Source organism: Bufo gargarizans, unplaced genomic scaffold, assembly GCF_014858855.1.
Source record: "Bufo gargarizans isolate SCDJY-AF-19 unplaced genomic scaffold, ASM1485885v1 fragScaff_scaffold_486_pilon, whole genome shotgun sequence".
In the NCBI taxonomy this organism is placed as follows: Eukaryota; Metazoa; Chordata; class Amphibia; order Anura; family Bufonidae; genus Bufo; species Bufo gargarizans.
This window is the reverse complement of record NW_025334125.1, coordinates 404,703-429,789: the sequence shown is the minus strand read 5'-3', so window position 1 is coordinate 429,789 and position 25,087 is coordinate 404,703. Positions and strand designations below refer to the sequence as shown.

The following is a 25,087-nucleotide window of genomic DNA, read 5'->3' as shown; positions in this document are numbered from 1 at the left end:
AGTCAGATTCATTTAGGCTCCACAGAGTCACTAAGCAAGGATGCCCCCTGTCGCCGCTATTATTTGCAGTGGAGATAGAACATCTCGCCCTTAGGATAAGACAGGATCAGGTCTTTATAAGTGTTAGCATGGGGGATAGAGTAGATAAAGTGGGATTATATGCAGATGATTCTTTTTATGGATAAGCCTGAGACTACGCTTCCTAGAGCGATTGAAATAATAGGAAATTTTGGGAAGTACTCGGGCTTGCACATAAACTGGACGAAGTCTGCAATTATGCCCCTCTGGGCACATATGTGGACCCCACAATACTGCAACTTACCGGTTGGGGATCACTTCAAATACTTGGGGATTGTGATCACCAAAGATCCCCAACTGTCGTACTTCCTAAATATAGCACCCCTGGAACACCTGTTTGTTTATTGATAAATTTAGAACGTGGAAGTCCCTACCATTATCAATCATGGGGAGAGTGAACTTGGTCAAAATGATTCTTTTGCCTTAGGGTCTCTACCTACTAGCACATGCATGCACACCTGTACCGCGAGGATTCTTTGGTCGCATCCATGCACTGATGGCTAACTTTATATGGGGGGGGGAGCCACAAGGAAACTCTCCCTTAGTGTTCTGCAGAGAACTAAACTAGAAGGGGGTGCAGCCCTGCCCAATTTTTTCTTATATTATTTGGCCAGTGAGCTGAAATTTTTATTTTCTTAGGTCTTAGCATCAGAATTAGCAAATGCGGAATATTATCTTAAGGAATACTTACACATGTCCTCTCTGTGGCCAATACTGGAAGGGTTACGACCTGCCCCCACACATCTTCTCCCTCTACATGAAGTAGCTCATCAAGTGTGGAATGCTGCTAAAATCTAATCAATTAAGGATCTCCCGGATAATATTCCATTGTCGATATGGACGATATTCCATGTTTGCTCATCTGAGAGAACTGAAAGGAGCAAATATGTGAAAACGTCATGGTGTACTCATCCTGCGAGACTTATATGTTGAAGGAACCTTGCGCTCCTTTTTGCAGATGCAGGAGAGATTTGAGCTACCCCCAACTTCTTCTTCAGATATCTGCTGCTGAGACACGCGTTAAAGGCCCAGTTTGGGGAGAGAGGGCAGAACATCTCAAAATACTCTTTAATAGGTATACTGAGGTCGCAGGGTCCTAGGGGCATCATCTCTGTGCTTTATACACACCTGCTTAGTAACCATATGATGTTGAATACTCTAGCTATTGAGGGAAAGTTTCAATACCGTCTATGACAGCTGATTATTGGAACAAAGCTTTATTGGCTCCGCTGAAGGTCTCTCCATCAATCAACAATAGGTTGAATCAGCAGTTTATATTGCACAGAAGTTACCTTACGCCCACTAGGTTACACAAAATGGGCAGACTACCACACAATAGATGCCACAGATGTTTAGAGGATAACGCAGATTTTTGGCATCTGCTGTGGGATTGTACTTGAGAGCCTATTGGAGAGAGGTGGTAGGAGTATTGTCAACTATGGTTGGTTCCCTCTGCAGTACCGCTATGTCCAAAAATTTGTGTTCTGGGTTTATTAGATGAGAAGACATGGGGGCATTACCATAGGGTGTTCCTGGGTGAGACTCTATATTTTGCTAGAAAAGCCATTGCTTTGAGGTGGATGGCCGATAGAGTGCCCACACTAAGTCAGTGGAAATCATTGGTCAATCATGCTGTGAGCATGGGAAAAATTGTATTCATACACAGAAAATGTCCACCAAAATTTCACAAGGTATGAGGAGAGTGGTGTTCATCTTCCCTAACATTGCATAATGTATGCATGTACTCTGTGGCCGATATTGATCATCCATCTTCTGTATAATAATGTACGACTCTCAGGTTCTGGATCATAGCTTTATTATACCTGTTACGTACTCCTCTCTGATTAAGAATGGATTTTTATTACACCTTTTGTAAGATCCTCAGGATCTCTCATGATATTAGTGTATCCCCTGCGTGGGATGTATCCTTGCTATGCTTCCTTGTCACATGCCTTATTCATTAAACTTCAACAAAACGAGTAAAAAATAAAAAAATAAAAAATCATGATGTTCTTTCAAGGATTTATTTGGTATTTGGAAACCAGGCGACAGCACAAATAAGAGTCGAGATGGGTCTCAGACCATACACCTATTAAAAGTGGTATGAAAGCAGGTAAGTATAAAGCTAATGACAAACCATATACAGTGAACCCAATGTAGTTGACATTGATGGGACAGGAGGTCTCATTTGGGAAGGATTTAACTCTATTTTTGATCTAAACTTGGGATCAGCTGGGGTGGATGTGGTCTGAGACACGTCTAAGTCCTACATGAGAGGCCTTCTGAAAAAACTGATGATCCCGTTTAAAAGAAAAGAAAATGAACTGTCGCTTGCAGTGGTAGAAGCAGAACACTTGTACCCCAGAAAACTGAAGAGGCTAAGGAGGCTTGGCGTCTAAGAATTATGATAACTACCTCTTGGAAAAAATGCAGAACATGGATTTATTTGCTAAAGCCAAAATACATGGGGGGGGGAGGGGGGAGGGGTTAACCGGGCAAATATCTCTCAAATAGAATCAGAAGTGATAACCCGAATGGTAATGTTTTTGCGATACGTGATTGCGATGGGGTGTTGTAGAATGAGTCAGATATGATCTTAGGGGTGTTCAAGGATTTTTACAAGAATCTCAAATCTCTACTTCTCGCAGAAGCAGTTAGAAGAGCATTGCTTAAACAAGATTTTGGCACATATTAAGGCCTCTTTCACACTTGCGTTGTCCGGATCCGGCGTGTACTCCACTTGCCGGAATTACACGCCGGATCCGGAAAAACGCAAGTGTACTGAAAGCATTTAAAGACGGATCCGTCTTCAAAATGCGTTCAGTGTTACTATGGCAGCCAGGACGCTATTAAAGTCCTGGTTGCCAAAGTAGAAGCGGGGAGCGGGGGAGCAGCATACTTACAGTCCGTGTGGCTCCCGAGGCGCTCCAGAATGACGTCAGAGCGCCCCATGCGATCACGTCATCCATGTGGGTGGGGCGCCCTGACGTCACTCTGAAGCGGACGGTAAGTATGCTGCTCCCCCGCTCCCCACTACACTTTACCATAGCTGTCAGGACTTTAGCGTCCCGGCAGCCATGGTAACCATTCAGAAAAAGCTAAACGTCGGATCCGGCAATGCGCCGAAACGACGTTTAGCTTAAGGCCGGATCCGGATCAATGCCTTTCAATGGGCATTCATTCCGGATCCGGCCTTGCGGGAAGTCTTCAGGATTTTTGGCCGGAGCAAAAAGCGCAGCATGCTGCGGTATTTTCTCCGGCCAAAAAACTTTCCGGTCCGGAACTGAAGACATCCTGATGCATCCTGAACGGATTTCACTCCATTCAGAATGCATTAGGATAAAACTGATCAGGATTCTTCCGGCATAGAGCCCCGACGACGGAACTCTATGCCGGAGGAAAAGAACGCAGGTGTGAAAGAGCCCTAATACACAAAGCTTGGTAGTCAAAAAATGGAAGAATTGGATCAACCTATCTCACTAAGGCCTGATTCACACTTGCATTGTCTCTTAGATAGGTTTGGCCCAGTTTTTATTAATTGGATAAAGACTATAAATAAACACCCAAGACTAAAGGTTGTAAAAAATGGCTTTGCGTCAAAATATTTTAGTGTGGAGAGGGGTGTGCGATAGGGCTGTCCTCTCTTCCCCTACTCTTTGCCCTGGTAGTCGAACCGCTAGCTATGAAGATTTCATGGTTGGGGCAGAGAGGACAAAATATTGCTATATGCATATAATCTTCTCGGGGATACCAACTCAACTCTGAAATATATTATGGACATTATGTAAGAATTCGGTAGTTTTTGGGGTGACACATTTAATTGGAGCAAATACTTCTGCCACTAAAGGATAAGGTAGTGGTAAGGATAGTAATTTAAGAGGGTTGGGCTATCAGGACAGTTTTAAATATTTGGGGATATAAATCTTACCCAAAGTATTTAGATTTGTCAAACTGATTTTAACCCTTTTGATTAAAAACATCAGCGCTAGCATAAAAATATGGAATAAGATGCCACTAAATAAAGCAGACAGGATCCGTTTGCTAAAGATTCTCCAGAATAATAGTAGCAATAATAGTACAGAGCTAATTCCATCTGAACCGTCTCAGTAAGAGCCTGGCAGTTTATCGAAGCCGCTCTTGCACCATAATCTGGTGGAGACATTGTGCAGTCGCCATGACAGATCTAATAGCCACTCATGACAGATTTATCTGCCATCAGCCATTAAGATACAAGTTGGGGATGTGTGGACTGACTTCGTCCCACTTGAGGGTGATACCTGACAGGCTGATAACCTTTAAAGCCTTTAATAAATGTTCACATGGAGAACGTGTTTCAGGGTGCTCAGGATAATTTTTCTTCAGGATCTTTTTCCTGAAGCAGGAAAGCAAGTGTCTTCTTGTTTTCGCCGATGCAGCCGTCTTACAGACAGCACGCAGCACATGCGGTGTGTGTAAAAGTATGCACCAGAAAGTGACGTGTATTGTAGGAGCGAGAGGGAAAGGGAGGGATTTCAGGAGTTCCGACTGGACTATGTGTCCTATCCGAGGCAGCAGGAAATAGTGTAAATTCTGTATTGTAGCTTGAGAAAAGGTCGTTTTAATTATTTGATTCAGTATTTTCCTGTAAGAAGCTGTTAGGCTACTTTCACAAATGTGATTTTCTTTCTGGTTTTGAGATCCAGAAGAGGATGCCAAAATCGGAGGAAAATGCTTTCGTTTGTCCCCATTTATTGTCAACGGGGACAAAAACCGTACAAACTGGACCGGAGTACATCAGAATGCATTACGTTCCAGTTTGTCGCGTTCTGTGACCGAACACAAAACCGCTACAAACTGCAGTTTTGTGTACGATTTGCAAACCTGAACAACCCAGATCCGGCACTAAATACAATGTAAATCAATGGTGCCGGATCCGTTTTTTCCGATTTGTTTAGCTGGTTGTATTAAATCAAACTGAAGCGTTTTCCTCTGGTTTTGAGATCCTTTGCTGGACCACAAAAACAGAAAGAAAATCGCATATGTGGAAGTAGCCTTAACATGCAGTTTGAACTCATAGACAATGTCTGTGACCCTTCTTTCCTGACCATTCAACTGAAAGACAGAAGGAAAGAAACTCGAAATTCCACATAAGCCTATATGAGCCTTATTTTTTATTTATTTTTTACACACACACACACACACAACTAAATTCTTTTCTCTAGGATGAATTTTTTAAAATTCTTCTCAGGTTTTAAAATTAGAATATACATTTTTGGGAAAAATAGGCAACTTAATATTCCAGCGCATGAGGTCAAAATGGCGAATATCTCCACAGCCACCATGTATTTCCCTCTTGTACTCAGATAAGCCGGGATCATAGCAATCCAAACACTGCAGAACACCAGCATGCTAAAGGTGATGGATTTAGCTTCATTAAAAGTGTCCGGTAATGTCCTCACCATGAAAGCCAGAACAAAGCTCACCACTGCCAGGAACCCCATATAACCCAAGACAGAGTAGAACCAGATATCTGACCCTTCATTACACAGAACGATGATCTTCTCATGATAAGTGTGATAGTCGAACTCCTGATGAGGAGGAGAACCAGATAACCAAAAACAGCAAATAAGAGCTTGAAACGAGGAACAAATAAAAACCACATAATTGGCTTTTTTTATATCCATCCACTTTTTCCAAAAACTATTGGGCTTAGTGGTTTTAAAAGCAATGAAAACGGTTATAGTCTTAGACAATACGCAAGACACAGTGATCGAAAAGAAGATTGCAAATGAGGTTTGTCTGAGCATGCAGGTGATGTTCTCTGGACGTCCAAGAAAGAGAAACACGCAGAGGAAGCTCAACAAGATGGAGATCAGAAGAATGAAGCTCACAGTTCTGTTATTGGCTTTGACAATAGGAGTGTCCCAACAGGAGAGAAATTTTCCCAAAATGAATAGTGTTAATAAAGAAAAAAGTAAAATAACTACTATAAAAATAATGACTAAAGTATCATGCTCATAAGACAGAAAGTCATAAAGTTTAGGGACACAGTTTGTTCTTGAGTTGTCAGGCCATTCTTCATCAGGACATTTTTGACAATTTTCATTGTCTATAGGAAAACAAGAAAACGCAGTAATTAGTGCAAGTTTTATCATTATTTACTTAATTAAAAAATTAGAAAATGAAACCATACTGTCTCTCTCTATATATATTTATGTATAGTTTTTCTGCTCTCCATTCCTATGTGCAGATCTAACTGCTTTAACTGCTTTCCTTATATACAATGTGTAGCTGAACTAGAAACTTCTATTAGGAGGGGCGGACTGGAGAACCACAGCCAAAACAGAAACATTGGTACAATTTCTATCAGAGACTTGTATAGAGTTTAAATGCAAGTCTATGGGATTGACTAAACAGTTTTTCCAAACATATACAAGTCTTTACATGTAAACAACAGTGTTAAACCAGACAGTCAGAGGGTCGGTATGTCTGGAATTTTCCCTCCAAAACTTTGCACAGTCCCCTTATAGTGATTTTGGAAGATAGAAAGTCCCATAGTCCCTAATTTTTAGCTGGCTGTGCATTAACCCTTTCCACAGTGCAGTGCAGATATAATGCAATAACAGTGCAAATGAACAGGATATAGTATAATAAACATATTACATGCTGGTCAGCAATTTAAAACAGTATAAGTATAAACATTGGTGCAATAATGGTGACTCGGATATTAAATAAGCCAGCACCTCATCTGCAGACAGCTGTTTTGGGTTGATTGCCCCTCATCAGTGCAGAACAGAGAGTACTGGCTTAACTCGGTGAGAGACCTAAGACAGAATTTGAGGGGTACTATCTCTCCTGGAGAGAGCACCTTAATCATCATGAGGAGACTTATAGGCCATACATGCTCGTTTGAAATTCTGGAAAAAAAGGAATGCAAATGAGCTCTTAACAAGCTCCACCTCTAATGCCACCAGATGTAAGGCAGCAATTCTATAAGTCAATGTATAGGACTTAAACCCCTGTTTAACCCCTTCGCTATGGCACTGAAGCGATGGGTTAAAATGGCACCAACTGGCGTGTGGGGCGGGCACTATGACCGGCGGGTCTCCGCTGTTTCAAACAGCGGAGACCCGCGGCTAAAGACTGCGACCGGCAATAGTTAAAGCCAGTAGATTCCGTGATCAAGTGTGATCACGGCATCTTAAAGATAAAAAAACCCGTAAGTGCGCTCTTTCGAGCTTCTTACCTGCATCCTTCTTACCATATCAGACCAGACCCAGGGTATTGGAGCTGCAATTCTTATTTTGTCCAGCAGGTGGCAGGCCAACATAAGAAATGAGCAATTTTGCTATCATCATGGATTTTTATGAAAATGATGATACAGAATAAAAAATAAATAATGAGCTTAAAAAAACCTAAAAAAGTAAAAAAATGTAAAAAAAATATAGAATACATTTAAAAATATTTAAATCACCCCCCTTTTCATGTAATAAAAAAATAAATACATAAATGATAAAATAATTAAAAATATAAACATCTTGATATCAAAGCGTCAGAAAACGCTTGTACTATACAGCGAATAGCCGAACTGAGAAAAGGGTCAAAATGGCAAATTATTATTCTCTTACCCAAATTTTTTTTATAAAATGTGATCAAAAAGTCACACACACTTCAAAATGGTATCAAATATAAAGATCACCCTGCAAAAAATGAGCTCCCATACAGCTCAGTAGACATAACTATAAAAAGTTATGGGGGTCAGAATATGGTGATGTAAAAAAATAATAATTTATTTTTACACTATTTAGTGTAAAAACCTATACATTTGTGTTATCTTTGTAATCATACTGATCCAGAGAATGAAAGGCACAGGTCAGTTTTTCTGCAAAGGGAACAACGTAGGGACAAAACCTGTAAAACTCAGGAATTGCATTTTTTTTTTCAATTCCACCCCATTTGTTTTCCTGCTTCCCACTACATTGTATGCCGTATTAAATGGTGGCATTAGAAAGTACAACTTGGCCTGCAAAAAACAAGCCCTTATATGGATATGCAAACTGAAAAATAAAAATGAAGTTATTGCTCCAGGAAGATAGGGAAGAAAAATGAAAAAAACGCTAATATCCTAAGGGTTAAAAGGTTGAACATTGACATAGAATAGCTTCCTTACATCTGGTGGAATTAGAGGCGGAGCTTGTTAAGAGCTCACTTTCCTCCCTTTCTTGTAAGTATGGCCTATATGTCTACTCATGCCGATTAAGGCGTTCTCTAGTCAAGGAGAGATAGTGACCCACAAATAGGAGACGGATTACACTCTTATTGTGCTAGAGCTAGCTACTTCTGTTTTCCCTCAGTAACTGGTGATGCCACTTTATGTGGTTCAGTAAAGCTGTGGTGTCTGTGTTCATGTTTGAACGCCCATGGCTTATTTTAATCCAGCAGATCTTGCACAATCAAGGCATTAGTCTTTCAGCACTGTGGAGAAAAACTGCTAGATTGGAGATGCAACAAGACATTGTGGAAGAAGAATAGCTTCCACATTTTGCTCGCCACCCTTTAGCTGTTGGGAACGAGGGGATAAGAGTAAGGGGAGTGGAGAAGGATGAAGAACTATGACTGGAGGAGGAGGAGCAGGAGGAGGAATTGGTCTGTAGAGGTGGATGAGGCTGATGATAACGATGACACTGGACATGACCAATAATTGCAGTGAGAAACGAAGATTCAAAGAACTGGGTCTTTCTTATGCTGACAAGCATGGTCAGCTGCATGCTTACTACTACTAATAAAAAATCATAATATTTATTTATATAGCTCCACCATATTCCACAGCACTAATGTAACTAGCTAATATACAACTGAAACACTAGGAGTGAGGGTCCTGCTTGCAGGAGCTTACAATCTATGATGAATTGGGGGTGACACATAAGGTAGTTGATTGTGATATGTAGTAGTCAAGCCATTATTGTACTAAAAGCAGTGGTGTAGGCTGATCTGCTTCAGGTGTGGGACTGTTAGAAGATAGAGTTCAGGCCTGAGGAGTTGGTGGGGGTGGGGTTTTCTCATGGAAGAGACATTTAAGAAGGTTGATAAGCCTGCCTGAAAAAATGTGTTTTTAAGGCACCTTTGAAGGTAGGGAAGTTGTGAATTGACCTGATATTCTGGGCCAGAGTATTCCAGAGAGTAGGTACAGCTTGAGAAATGTCTTAAAGATGGGAGTGAGAGGTACGAATTATGGAGGATTTTAATTTTAGGTCACAAACAGAGCGGAGAGCACAAGTAGGGTGGTTGCCGGAAATGAGGGAGGAGATGTATGGAGGTGCAGCACTGTGGAGAGCTTTCTGGGTGAGGTTGAGAGGTTTGAACTGAATTCTGTGGTGGATGGGCAACCAGTGAAGTGACTAGTATAGGCTGGTAGCATCAGTATAGCTGGTGGACAGATAGATGAGCCTGGCTGCAGCATTTAGGACAGACTGAAGGGGGGAGAGTTTAGTGAGAGGGAGACTGAATGAGTTGCAGTAGTCAAGACGACAATGAATCAAGGCAACACCAAGAGTTTTTGCCCTTTCCACTGTAAGAAAATGGCAGATTCTGGCAATATTCTTGAGGTGCAGACAACAAGAGCATTCAAGTGATTAAATAGGTCTACTGGAAATCCTTAGTTTTAGACCCTCACTATCAAAGCAATGTATAGAAATGTTTTCCTGATACCAAAAAGGATGCAAGATTGTTGTATTACCAGGATATGGTCTGTACAGAGCTTGCTGCAGATTTCACCTAGCAGATGCCTATTGCCCATTTGTCTGACCAGGAGGCCCCCACTTTGCTTCCATCAATCTTGTGCCATCTTTGCTATGACGGTTAGCAGAAGCCACAGCAGCGGTAGGCAGTTCAGTTTGATTAACAAGATGAAGCAATTTTATCAAGTGACATGCCAAACTGGACCAGTTTCCCAATGTCCAGTCAGGCCATCCCAGTGCTGCAGGCTACGTACTGCACGCTATGCACCAGAGCGTGTCAGTATATCTGTTTGTGTTTGTATGTGTCCACAGCGCTCCTGATGATTTGGTGGCCCCGCTAATAGCCACCAAAGAAATGCGTCGAGCGGGCTAGGCTGCTTACCTTTAACCATAGAGGGGAGAGCCTCAATCTGATAGGAGACACATTTAGGTAGCCGAATTTTACAGCCTAAAAAGGGTGTGAAGACCAATACATGGTGTCGTTGGGTGACTGATTACTAGCTGGAGTAGATGGAGGAGCGTTTACTACAATAAGTCCATCCCCCTACGTTCAGTCACCGTTTTGCTCCCCATGCTCTATACACAGTCCTAGGTTTGGCCGTTAATATACTCATACCTGGAGTTTGTGCCACCTAGGACAGTTTATATGTAGGGATGAGCGAACTCGAACTGTATAGTTCGGGTTCGTACCGAATTTTGGGGTGTCCGTGACACGGACCCGAACCCGGACATTTTCGTAAAAGTCCGGGTTCGGGTTCGGTGTTCGTCGCTTTCTTCGCGCTTTTGTGACGCTTTCTTGGCGCTTTTTGAAAGGCTGCAAAGCAGCCAATCAACAAGCGTCATACTACTTGCCCCAAGAGGCCATCACAGCCATGCCTACTATTGGCATGGCTGTGATTGGCCAGAGCACCATGTGACCCAGCCTCTATTTAAGCTGGAGTCACATAGCGCCGCCCGTCACTCTGCTCTGATTAGCGTAGGGAGAGGTTGCGGCTGCGACAGTAGGGCGAGATTAGGCAGATTAACTCCTCCAAAGGACTTGATTAACTGATCGATCTGCAGCTGTGGATCATTGAGCTGCTGATCCTCAATTGCTCACTGTTTTTAGGCTGCACAGACCGTTTGTCAGTCTCATTTTTCTGGGGTGATCGGCGGCCATTTTGTGTCTTGTGGTGCGCCAGCACAAGCTGCGACCAAGTGCATTTAACCCTCAATGGTGTGGTTGTTTTTTGGCTAAAGCCTACATCAGGGTGAAGCTGTCACACCAAGTGCATTTATCCAGCAATAGTCTGTTCATTTTTTGGCCATATACAAAATCAGGGGCAAGCTGCGCCTGTCACCAAGTGCATTTAACCCTCAATGGTGTGGTTGTTTTTTGGCTAAAGCCTACATCAGGGTGAAGCTGTGACACCAAGTGCATTTAACCAGCAATAGTCTGTTCATTTTTTGGCCATATACAAAATCAGGGGCAAGCTGCGCCTGTCACCAAGTGCATCTAACCCTCAATGGTGTGGTTGTTTTTTGGCTAAAGCCTACATCAGGGTGAAGCTGTCACACCAAGTGCATTTAACCAGCAATAGTCTGTTCATTTTTTGTCCATATACAAAATCAGGGGCAAGCTGCGCCTGTCACCAAGTGCATTTAACCCTCAATGGTGTGGTTGTTTTTTGGCTAAAGCCTACATCAGGGTGAAGCTGTCACACCAAGTGCATTTAACCAGCAATAGTCTGTTTATTTTTTGGCCATATCCCAGTCTAATTCTGTCACTAAATCCATACCGGTCACCCAGCGCCTAAATACTAGGCCTCAAATTTATATCCAGCTAAATCTGTCCCTAGTGCTGTAGCTGGGCGAGTTATTTAGTGTCCGTTCAAGCACATTTCTTGTTCTGGGTTGAAATACAATTCCCAATTTAGCAATTTCATAATTTAGTGGTTCCTGCTATATCAGAGCTATTTGAAATCTATCCCAAAAAGGGTATATAAAATTGAAGGTGCACATTGGGTCATTCAGAATAACTTCACACACACCCGCTACTGTGTATTTCCAAGTCTAATTCTGTCACTAAACCCATACCTGTCACCCAGCGCCTAAATACTAGGCCTCAAATTTAAATCCCTCTAAATCTCTCGTTACCCACCGCTGTACTGTTGTTGCTGGGCAAGATATTTAGTGTCCGTCAAAGCACATTTTTTGTTCTGGGTTGAAGTACAATTCCCAATTTAGCAATTTCATAATTTAGTGGTTTCTGCTATATCAGAGCTATTTGAAATCTATCCCTAAAAGGGTATATAATATTGAAGGTGCACATAGGGTCATTCAGAATAACTTCACACACACGCTTCTGTGCATTTCCAAGTCTAATTCTGTCACTAAATCCATACCGGTGACCCAGCGCCTAAATACTAGGCCTCAAATTTAAATCCCTCTAAATCTCTCGTTACCCACCGCTGTACTGTTGTTGCTGGGCAAGATATTTAGTGTCCGTCAAAGCACATTTTTTGTTCTGGGTTGAAGTACAATTCCCAATTTAGCAATTTCATAATTTAGTGGTTTCTGCTATATCAGAGCTATTTGAAATCTATCCCTAAAAGGGTATATAATATTGAAGGTGCACATTGGGTCATTCAGAATAACTTCACACACACGCTTCTGTGCATTTCCAAGTCTAATTCTGTCACTAAATCCATACCGGTCACCCAGCGCCTAAATACTAGGCCTCAAATTTATATCCAGCTAAATCTGTCCCTAGTGCTGTAGCTGGGCGAGTTATTTAGTGTCCGTTCAAGCACATTTCTTGTTCTGGGTTGAAATACAATTCCCAATTTAGCAATTTCATAATTTAGTGGTTCCTGCTATATCAGAGCTATTTGAAATCTATCCCAAAAAGGGTATATAAAATTGAAGGTGCACATTGGGTCATTCAGAATAACTTCACACACACCCGCTACTGTGTATTTCCAAGTCTAATTCTGTCACTAAACCCATACCTGTCACCCAGCGCCTAAATACTAGGCCTCAAATTTAAATCCCTCTAAATCTCTCGTTACCCACCGCTGTACTGTTGTTGCTGGGCAAGATATTTAGTGTCCGTCAAAGCACATTTTTTGTTCTGGGTTGAAGTACAATTCCCAATTTAGCAATTTCATAATTTAGTGGTTTCTGCTATATCAGAGCTATTTGAAATCTATCCCTAAAAGGGTATATAATATTGAAGGTGCACATAGGGTCATTCAGAATAACTTCACACACACGCTTCTGTGCATTTCCAAGTCTAATTCTGTCACTAAATCCATACCGGTGACCCAGCGCCTAAATACTAGGCCTCAAATTTAAATCCCTCTAAATCTCTCGTTACCCACCGCTGTACTGTTGTTGCTGGGCAAGATATTTAGTGTCCGTCAAAGCACATTTTTTGTTCTGGGTTGAAGTACAATTCCCAATTTAGCAATTTCATAATTTAGTGGTTTCTGCTATATCAGAGCTATTTGAAATCTATCCCTAAAAGGGTATATAATATTGAAGGTGCACATTGGGTCATTCAGAATAACTTCACACACACGCTTCTGTGCATTTCCAAGTCTAATTCTGTCACTAAATCCATACCGGTGACCCAGCGCCTAAATACTAGGCCTCAAATTTAAATCCCTCTAAATCTCTCGTTACCCACCGCTGTACTGTTGTTGCTGGGCAAGATATTTAGTGTCCGTCAAAGCACATTTTTTGTTCTGGGTTGAAGTACAATTCCCAATTTAGCAATTTCATAATTTAGTGGTTTCTGCTATATCAGAGCTATTTGAAATCTATCCCTAAAAGGGTATATAATATTGAAGGTGCACATAGGGTCATTCAGAATAACTTCACACACACGCTTCTGTGCATTTCCAAGTCTAATTCTGTCACTAAATCCATACCGGTGACCCAGCGCCTAAATACTAGGCCTCAAATTTAAATCCCTCTAAATCTCTCGTTACCCACCGCTGTACTGTTGTTGCTGGGCAAGATATTTAGTGTCCGTCAAAGCACATTTTTTGTTCTGGGTTGAAGTACAATTCCCAATTTAGCAATTTCATAATTTAGTGGTTTCTGCTATATCAGAGCTATTTGAAATCTATCCCTAAAAGGGTATATAATATTGAAGGTGCACATAGGGTCATTCAGAATAACTTCACACACACGCTTCTGTGCATTTCCAAGTCTAATTCTGTCACTAAATCCATACCGGTGACCCAGCGCCTAAATACTAGGCCTCAAATTTAAATCCCTCTAAATCTCTCGTTACCCACCGCTGTACTGTTGTTGCTGGGCAAGATATTTAGTGTCCGTCAAAGCACATTTTTTGTTCTGGGTTGAAGTACAATTCCCAATTTAGCAATTTCATAATTTAGTGGTTTCTGCTATATCAGAGCTATTTGAAATCTATCCCTAAAAGGGTATATAATATTGAAGGTGCACATTGGGTCATTCAGAATAACTTCACACACACGCTTCTGTGCATTTCCAAGTCTAATTCTGTCACTAAATCCATACCGGTCACCCAGCGCCTAAATACTAGGCCTCAAATTTATATCCCGCTGAATTTGAATACAATACATTGGGCCAAATAATATATTTGTTGTTGTGGTGAACCATAACAATGAGAAAAACATCTAGTAAGGGACGCGGACGTGGACATGGTCGTGGTGGTGTTAGTGGACCCTCTGGTGCTGGGAGAGGACGTGGCCGTTCTGCCACATCCACACGTCCTAGTGTACCAACTACCTCAGGTCCCAGTAGCCGCCAGAATTTACAGCGATATATGGTGGGGCCCAATGCCGTTCTAAGGATGGTAAGGCCTGAGCAGGTACAGGCATTAGTCAATTGGGTGGCCGACAGTGGATCCAGCACGTTCACATTATCTCCCACCCAGTCTTCTGCAGAAAGCGCACAGATGGCGCCTGAAAACCAACCCCATCAGTCTGTCACATCACCCCCATGCATACCAGGGAAACTGTCTCAGCCTCAAGTTATGCAGCAGTCTCTTATGCTGTTTGAAGACTCCGCTGGCAGGGTTTCCCAAGGGCATCCACCTAGCCCTTCCCCAGCGGTGAAAGACATAGAATGCACTGACGCACAACCACTTATGTTTCCTGATGATGAGGACATGGGAATACCACCTCAGCATGTCTCTGATGATGACGAAACACAGGTGCCAACTGCTGCGTCTTTCTGCAGTGTGCAGACTGAACAGGAGGTCAGGGATCAAGACTGGGTGGAAGACGATGCAGGGGACGATGAGGTCCTAGACCCCACATGGAATGAAGGTCGTGCCACTGACTTTCACAGTTCGGAGGAAGAGGCAGTGGTGAGACCGAGCCAACAGCGTAGCAAAAGAGGGAGCAGTGGGCAAAAGCAGAACACCCGCCGCCAAGAGACTCCGCCTGCTACTGACCGCCGCCATCTGGGACCGAGCACCCCAAAGGCAGCTTCAAGGAGTTCCCTGGCATGGCACTTCTTCAAACAATGTGCTGACGACAAGACCCGAGTGGTTTGCACGCTGTGCCATCAGAGCCTGAAGCGAGGCATTAACGTTCTGAACCTGAGCACAACCTGCATGACCAGGCACCTGCATGCAAAGCATGAACTGCAGTGGAGTAAACACCTTAAAACCAAGGAAGTCACTCAGGCTCCCCCTGCTACCTCTTCTGCTGCTGCCGCCTCGGCCTATTCTGCTGCTGCCGCCTCGGCCTCTTCCTCCGCCTCTGGAGGAACGTTGGCACCTGCCGCCCAGCAAACAGGGGATGTACCACCAACACCACCACCACCACCTCCGTCACCAAGCGTCTCAACCATGTCACACGCCAGCGTTCAGCTCTCCATCTCACAAACATTTGATAGAAAGCGTAAATTCCCACCTAGCCACCCTCGATCCCTGGCCCTGAATGCCAGCATTTCTAAACTACTGGCCTATGAAATGCTGTCATTTAGGCTGGTGGACACAGACAGCTTCAAACAGCTCATGTCGCTTGCTGTCCCACAGTATGTTGTTCCCAGCCGGCACTACTTCTCCAAGAGAGCCGTGCCTTCCCTGCACAACCAAGTATCCCATAAAATCAAGTGTGCACTGCGCAACGCCATCTGTAGCAAGGTCCACCTAACCACAGATACGTGGACCAGTAAGCACGGCCAGGGACGCTATATCTCCCTAACTGCACACTGGGTAAATGTAGTGGCAGCTGGGCCCCAGGCGGAGAGCTGTTTGGCGCACGTCCTGCCGCCGCCAAGGATCGCAGGGCAACATTCTTTGCCTCCTGTTGCCACCTCCTCCTTCTCGGCTTCCTCCTCCTCTTCTTCCACCTGCTCATCCAGTCAGCCACACACCTTCACCACCAACTTCAGCACAGCCCGGGGTAAACGTCAGCAGGCCATTCTGAAACTCATATGTTTGGGGGACAGGCCCCACACCGCACAGGAGTTGTGGCGGGGTATTGAACAACAGACCGACGAGTGGTTGCTGCCGGTGAGCCTCAAGCCCGGCCTGGTGGTGTGTGATAATGGGCGAAATCTCGTTGCAGCTCTGGGACTAGCCAATTTGACGCACATCCCTTGCTTGGCGCATGTGCTGAATTTGGTGGTGCAGAAGTTCATTCACAACTACCCCGACATGTCAGAGCTGCTGCATAAAGTGCGGGCCGTCTGTTCGCGCTTCCGGCGTTCACATCCTGCCGCTGCTCGCCTGTCTGCGCTACAGCGTAACTTCGGCCTTCCCGCTCACCGCCTCATATGCGACGTGCCCACCAGGTGGAACTCCACCTTGCACATGCTGGACAGACTGTGCGAGCAGCAGCAGGCCATAGTGGAGTTTCAGCTGCAGCACGCACGGGTCAGTCGCACTACAGAACAGCACCACTTCACCACCAATGACTGGGCCTCCATGCGAGACCTGTGTGCCCTGTTGCGCTGTTTCGAGTACTCCACCAACATGGCCAGTGGCGATGACACCGTTATCAGCGTTACAATACCACTTCTATGTCTCCTTGAGAAAACACTTAGGGCGATGATGGAACAGGAGGTGGCCCAGGAGGAGGAGGAGGATGAGGAAGAGGGGTCATTTTTAGCACTTTCAGGCCAGTCTCTTCGAAGTGACTCAGAGGGAGGTTTTTTGCAACAGCAGAGGCCAGGTACAAATGTGGCCAGCCAGGGCCCACTACTGGAGGACGAGGAGGACGAGGATGAGGAGGAGGTGGAGGAGGATGAGGATGAAGCATGGTCACAGCGGGGTGGCACCCAACGCAGCTCGGGTCCATCACTGGTGCGTGGCTGGGGGGAAAGGCAGGACGATGACGATACGCCTCCCACAGAGGACAGCTTGTCCTTACCCCTGGGCAGCCTGGCACACATGAGCGACTACATGCTGCAGTGCCTGCGCAACGACAGCAGAGTTGCCCACATTTTAACCTGTGCGGACTACTGGGTTGCCACCCTGCTGGATCCACGCTACAAAGACAATGTGCCCACCTTACTTCCTGCACTGGAGCGTGATAGGAAGATGCGCGAGTACAAGCGCACGTTGGTAGACGCGCTACTGAGAGCATTCCCAAATGTCACAGGGGAACAAGTGGAAGCCCAAGGCCAAGGCAGAGGAGGAGCAAGAGGTCGCCAAGGCAGCTGTGTCACGGCCAGCTCCTCTGAGGGCAGGGTTAGCATGGCAGAGATGTGGAAAACTTTTGTCAACACGCCACAGCTAACTGCACCACCACCTGATACGCAACGTGTTAGCAGGAGGCAACATTTCACTAACATGGTGGAACAGTACGTGTGCACACCCCTCCACGTACTGACTGATGGTTCGGCCCCATTCAACTTCTGGGTCTCTAAATTGTCCACGTGGCCAGAGCTAGCCTTTTATGCCTTGGAGGTGCTGGCCTGCCCGGCAGCCAGCGTTTTGTCTGAACGTGTATTCAGCACGGCAGGGGGCGTCATTACAGACAAACGCAGCCGCCTGTCTACAGCCAATGTGGACAAGCTGACGTTCATAAAAATGAACCAGGCATGGATCCCACAGGACCTGTCCGTCCCTTGTCCAGATTAGACATTAACTACCTCCCCATAACCATATATTATTGGACTCCAGGGCACTTCCTCATTCAATCCTATTTTTATTTTCATTTTACCATTATATTGCGATGCTACCCAAAGTTGAATGAACCTCTCCTCTGCCTGTGTGCTAGGCCTAAATATATGCCAATGGACTGTTGCAGTGGTGGCTGACATGAAGCCTGATTCTCTGCTATGACATGCAGACTAATTCTCTGCTGACATGAAGCCAGATTGTCTGTTACGGGACCTCTCTCCTCTGCCTGGGTGCTGGGCCTAAATTTATGACAATGGACTGTTGCAGTGGTGGCTGACGTGAAGCCTGATTCTCTGCTATGACATGCAGACTGATTCTCTGCTGACATGAAGCCAGATCCTCTGTTACGGGACCTCTCTGCTCTGCCTGTGTGCTAGGCCTAAATATATGCCAATGGACTGTTGCAGTGGTGGCTGACGTGAAGCCTCATTCTCTGCTATGACATGCAGACTGATTCTCTGCTGTCATGAAGCCAGATTGTCTGTTACGGGACCTCTCTGCTCTGCCTGTGTGCTAGGCCTAAATATATGCCAATGGACTGTTGCAGTGGTGGGTGACGTGAAGCCTCATTCTCTGCTATGACATGCAGACTGATTCTCTGCTGACATGAAGCCAGATTGTCTGTTACGGGACCTCTCTGCTCTGCCTGTGTGCTAGGCCTAAATATATGCCAATGGACTGTTGCAGTGGTGGGTGACGTGAAGCCTCATTCTCTGCTATGACATGCAGACTGATTCTCTGCTGACATGAAGCCAGATTGTCTGTTACGGGACCTTTCTCCTCTGCCTGGGTTCTGGGCCTAAATTTATGAAAATTGACTCTTACAGTGGTGGGTGACGTGAAGCCTGATTCTCTGCTATGATATGAAGACTGATTCTCTGCTGACATGAAGCCAGATTCTCTGTTACGGGACCTCTCTCCTCTGCCTGGGTGCTGGGCCTAAATTTATGACAATGGACTGTTGCAGTGGTGGCTGACGTGAAGCCTGATTCTCTGCTATGACATGCAGACTGATTCTCTGCTGACATGAAGCCAGATCCTCTGTTACGGGACCTCTCTCCTCTGCCTGTGTGTGTGCTGGGCCTAAATATATGCCAATGGACTGTTGCAGTGGTGGCTGACGTGAAGCCTCATTCTCTGCTATGACATGCAGACTGATTCTCTGCTGACATGAAGCCAGATTCTCTGTTACGGGACCTCTCTCCTCTGCCTGGGTGCTGGGTAGTGTTGAGCGCGAATATTCGAAAAGCAAATTTTTTTCGCGAATATCGCAACTTCGCGATTTCGCGAATATTTCGAATATAGTGCTATATATTCGTAAAAACGAATATTCGTTTTTTGTTTTTCCCCCCCCCCCCCACAAAATTACAGTACACATATAATTGATTGTTTCCCAAAGGTCCAACAGCTCAGATCTTACTCACATTGCCTAGAAAGTGATTGAGGCGCGAATCTTCGTAAGGCGATTTTATTAGCGCACATGCGAATATCGGCACGTCCCAGAACAGAGGCAAAGGGCTTTGCATTCATACATTAGTGAATTGAGTTGCGAATCTTCGTAAGGCGATTTTATTAGCGCACATGCGAATATCTACACTTGTCCCAGAACAGAGGCAAAGGGCTTTGCATTCATACATTAGTGATTGAATTGAGCTGCGAATCTTCGTAAGGCGATTTTATTAACGCAAATGCAAATATCTACACTTGTCCCCAGAACAGAGAGGCAAAGGCCTGTGCATTCATATAGTATAGCACCATATTCGCGAATACGTAGAACTTCGTAAAATTCGATTTACGAATATTCGTATTTTTTATTTTACTTTCCACCTTACAGATTACATTGATCTGTACTCTGTCAACTACTGTCATCACCCCCCACTGTATCTCGATTGATTCCCAAAAGTCTCACATTCCCTAGAAAGTGATTGAGGTGCGAATCTTCGTAAGGCGATTTTATTAGCGCACATGCGAATATCTACACTTGTCCCAGAACAGAGGCAAAGGGCATTGCATTCATACATTAGTGATTGAATTGAGTTGCGAATCTTCGTAAGGCGATTTCATTAGCGCACATGTGAATTTTGCATAGCATATGTATTATGCGATGCGAAAATTCGAATTATCGCATATGCGAAATAATAACGAATTTGAATAATCGCGAATATTTTACGAATATTCTTTCGAATATTCACAAAATTTCGCGAATTCGAATATGGGACATGCCGCTCAACACTAGTGCTGGGCCTAAATTTATGACAATGGACTGTTGCAGTGGTGGGTGACGTGAAGCCTGATTCTCTGCTATGACATGCAGACTGATTCTCTGCTGACATGAAGCCAGATTGTCTGTTACGGGACCTCTCTCCTCTGCCTGGGTGCTGGGCCTAAATATATGCCAATGGACTGTTGCAGTGGTGGCTGACGTGAAGCCTCATTCTCTGCTATGACATGCAGACTAATTCTCTGCTGACATGAAGACAGATTCTCTGTTACGGGACCTCTCTCCTCTGCCTGGGTGCCGGGGCCTAAATATCTGAGAATGGACTGTTCCAGTGGTGGGTGACGGGAAGCCAGATTCTCTGCTATGGAACCTCTCTCCAATTGATTTTGGTTAATTTTTATTTATTTAATTTTTATTTTAATTCATTTCCCTATCCACATTTGTTTGCAGGGGATTTACCTACATGTTGCTGCCTTTTGCAGCCCTCTAGCTCTTTCCTGGGCTGTTTTACAGCCTTTTTAGTGCCGAAAAGTTCGGGTCCCCATTGACTTCAATGGGGTTCGGGTTCGGGACGAAGTTCGGATCGGGTTCGGATCCCGAACCCGAACATTTCCGGGATGTTCGGCCGAACTTCTCGAACCCGAACATCCAGGTGTTCGCTCAACTCTATTTATATGTTTTATTTGTACATGTAGTCGGGAATCTCCTCAATCTTTTAAATAATTTAATAAAAGTTACATTTTAGCGAAGACATTTGTAATAGTGAAATGTTATCTGCCAGTTAGTCACCTATAACGCAAAATACCCTTTAGTGAACACAATGTCCAGTCAGGCTGTCAGAGAGGCTATTCAGCATGGCAAGTGGCATTGTCACATCCAAGCAATCAAAATTGGGATGGGTACATGTCACAATTTACTATAGGTGACAGTGGCCAATTATCTCCAGTCAAATTATTCCCTAACTTTTGTCTGATTGTCTATCATGTTCTAAATTGCATTGTCGCTGCTACAACTGGTGCCCCTGCCACAGCTGATACTCCCCTTGCTGCCACTACTATTACACCTACACAACTGCAAATCTCCTGCGTATTTAGGTTCCATACTATATTTCTGCCAGTGCGGCTATTGCTGCCGTTGCTACTACCTCTAAACAGCCACACATCTCCTGACTGTATTGCTACTGCTACTGAACCTACTGCCATTACTGATCCCCCTATACAGCTGCAAATCTACTGCCTTTTCTGTTCCATAATGTGCTTCTCCTGCTGCCGCTACTATTACCCCTACAAAACTGCTAATCTCCTGCTTTATTCATGAAGTTCCACATCCATACTGTACTGCTGCTGCTCCCAAATAAATATTTGGATGCTCCTTAAGAATAAGGCACTACTTCTGACATTAACTTGTTGGTATAAGCAGTCAGGCATCTGTCTTTGTGCTGTCTGTCCACAGCCGATTATGTTAATCTATATTGTTGAATTCTACTCCCCCTAGTGGACACCTTAAACACTGCATTTGTTCTTTTCTGTATTGTCCTGAAGTCATGTGACACTGCAGGAAGTAGACGCTCTGTGTTCAGGAAGCAGATTGTTCTTTATGCCAGCAGCCATATTTCCTAGATTCACTTTATACTGTTGCATCCACATGCATCAATCCTTCATCCACGTCAACCAAAGCATCGTTGGTATGTCATAGTTCCCTTATCTGCAGAAGCATTTTATGTCAGATGTTCCACAGTGTATTCCTATGCATCACTGTTCTTTGATGTATGTTTATTGTATTAATCCACAGTCTGCATTGCATGTATGGTCTTATACTATGCTTTGTCTGTATTCACAGTTTTACCTTCTTTTGATCATACACATTAAACAAGTTACTGGAACTTTCCCAGTGTGGTTATTGAAGGGCGAACTACCTGTCTAATTATTCTTCACAATAAAGGGAACAGGACAGTAAAACAACGACTTTGACGGAGACGGCCTTTGAATGCGATAGAGCAATGCAAGCAGGATCATCTGTGTACAGCAGCACTACGCAGCATCGCAGTGCAACCACAGCTTCTACTTCAAAGGTACTGAAGGTACCGTCTCACACAGACCCGCACCTAGCAACACAAAGATGTCTGAAGTTTCACACAAGACTAGATCCAGAGTGTCACACTCATCCAGACTCTCACATCGATCCCGTGCTTCTGAAGCAGCAGCGCTAGCCAGAGCTGAAGCAGAGGCCATGAAAGCACAAATAGCATTTGCAGAACAAGAAGCAAAGATAAAGCAAGAAAAGGCACGTATAGAAGCTTCACTTGAAGCACTCAGCTTGAAAAAGTCAGCAGCTGCAGCAACTGCAAAAGCACAAGAATTAGAGGCTGCAATAGAGACTGATGATGACATAAGCGACAAACAAGACAGCCAGCTTGACTTAAAGCAAGAAACTGCTATACAGCGTACTGAAGAATATGTGAGAGAACATTCACAGATACTCCAACAACCCGATCCAATCTCAGAAGATGGAAACAAGTTCCCACACAGCAGCACACGCTTTCCACTTCAGAGAAGTTCACAGCAGCAGAATGGCTCTTGTCAAGGACCCTCCCTTCACTGCAGACTCCATGCCACTGCATTGATCCACCTGACTGCTACAGCTATCCTACGCCTTGAGTGCAAAAAGGAACCTATACCTGCTTATCAGATGCAAGAATGATACCACCAGTTGATCGCTACCCAGACTCTCCAGCTCACAACCAAGTCACGTCGGATCTGGTAAGATATATGGCAAGACGAGAAATTATTTCGAAGGGACTTGTGCAATTTGACGATCTGCCAGAAAACTATAGGGCTTGGTGGGCTTCATTCAGAAATGCTATAGCAGATCTTAATCTCTCTTACAAAGAAGAAATAGACCTTCTGTTGAGATGGTTAGGCATTGAGTCATGCAAGCAAGTAAAACGCATACAAGCTATACATGTGAATGACTTCAGAAAGGGTTTGCAGATGGAATGGCAGAGACTTGATTAGTGCTATGGGGCTCCTGAGATTATAGAGGACTCCTTGTGGAATAGAGTAGACAGCTTTGGGGAAATCTCCAGCAAAGACCATGTCAGAATTAGAGAGTTAGGAGACCTGTTAATGGAACTGCAAGCTGCAAAGGAAGAAGGTGACTTTCCGGGTCTAGCCATTCTTGATACAGCTAGAGGTATAAGCAACATTGTTCAAAAATTGCCAATTTCCCTACAAGAGAGGTGGATGACTCAGGGCTCCAGATACAAAGAACTGCACCAAGTGTCTTTCCCACCATTCTTTTTCTTTGTGGGTTTTGTCGCCCAACAAGCAAACATGCGCAATGATCCAAGGTTCATCCTGTCCCCTCAAAGCCCCGATGGTCAGAGATTAGAGAAACACCATCAAAAGAATACCATTCATAGAACCTCTGTCTCGGTGCACAAGACTGAGACTTCTACAGTTACATCATCACAGAAGGAGCCTGCCCGTCTCAAGACTGCGGATCTTACCCAAGGTTGCCCCATTCATCGCAAGCCTCGTCTTTTGTATGAATGTCGTGGCTTTAGGGTGAAAACTTTAATTGAAAGAAAGGCCTTCCTGAATCAAAATAACATTTGTTATCATTGTTGTACATCTACTTTACATCTTGCAAAAGACTGTGATAAGACTATTTGTTGTACAAAATGGAATAGCAATAAGCACGTGCCCACTATGCATCCTGGTCCCACACCATGGACTGTGAAAGCTGAAACAGTAGTAGAGCATGGCGGGGAGGGACAGGAAAGTAGCTTAGCAACAGATGTGTCAGCTATGTGTACTGAAGTTTGTAGAGAAAATCTTCAGGGCAGATCATGTTCAAAAATCTGTTGGTCAATGTGTACCCTACAGGGCATAGGGAAAGAGCTACCAAAGTTTATGCAATCTTAGATGACCAGAGCAATAGATCTTTGGCAAGACCAGAGTTGTCTGAGCTTTTTGGGTCAAAAGGTCACCAATTTCCCTATTCTCTCAAAACATGTGCGGGAGTGATTAACACTACTGGGAGAATGGTACATGGCTTCCAGTTGGAATCCCTTGACAGACAAGTGTCCGCTCCACAACCCACACTGATAGAATGTGATGAGATCCAAAATGTTCGATCAGAGATCCCAACCACAGAGGTTGCACTTCATCATACACATCTGAGACAAATAGCCAGATACCTGAGCTTGATCCTAATGCCTCCATTCTCCTATTGCTAGGCAGAGATATTATAAGGATCCACAAGGTCAGGGACCAGATTAATGGGCCAGATGACCCTCCTTACGCCCAAAGATTAGACCTAGGGTGGGTAATAGTGGGCAATGTATGCGTAGGTGATGTCCACCGACCAGACACCGTGCATAGCCTCTATACCAACATCTTAGACAATAGCCGGAGATCGCTGTTCACACCCTGCCCAAACTACTTTGCTGTGAAGGAAAGCTTTAATACCTGCATTTCCTTGGCCCTGCAGGCCTCATCCGTCTGGAATTCCTCTTGTATGGAAAACTGTCTTGGCCACAAAACCTTTGAAATTACCAAAGAAGATGATAAAATGGCTCCTTCTCCCAGTGAGCTTGCTTTACTGGAGATAATGAGGAGAGGCTTCTACAGGGACGAAGACAACAGCTGGGTTGCACCACTTCCTTTTAAAACACACAGACAATGCTTACCAAATAACAAGACACAGGTTTTGCACTGATTCAGGTCTCTTCAAAAATAATTTAATCAGAAGCCCCACATGAAAGGACATTTCTTTGCTTTCATGGAGAAAGTGATGCAGAATGGCCATTGTGAAGTAGCTCCAACCCTTGATATAGAAGAAGAATGCTGGCATCTACCTCTGTTCGGGGTGTACCACCCAAGAAATCCTTGCAAATCAGAGTGGTCTTTGATTCAAGTGACCAGTGGGGTGGGATATCTCTGAACGACATCCTTT

General features: G+C 44.3%; 1 protein-coding gene across 1 annotated transcript; it reads right to left on the bottom strand.

Annotated features, from left to right (window-relative positions):
* Positions 1-880: 880 nt before the first annotated feature.
* Positions 881-22,359, bottom strand: LOC122922572 (vomeronasal type-2 receptor 26-like). The gene is made up of 4 exons (XM_044273232.1): positions 22,233-22,359; positions 5,448-6,166; positions 5,116-5,169; positions 881-949 (listed from the first exon to the last, which is right to left on the bottom strand). The coding sequence occupies exons 1-4, from the start codon at positions 22,357-22,359 to the stop codon at positions 881-883; spliced, it is 969 nt and encodes a 322-aa protein (XP_044129167.1).
* Between the last annotated feature and the right edge of the window lie 2,728 nt (positions 22,360-25,087).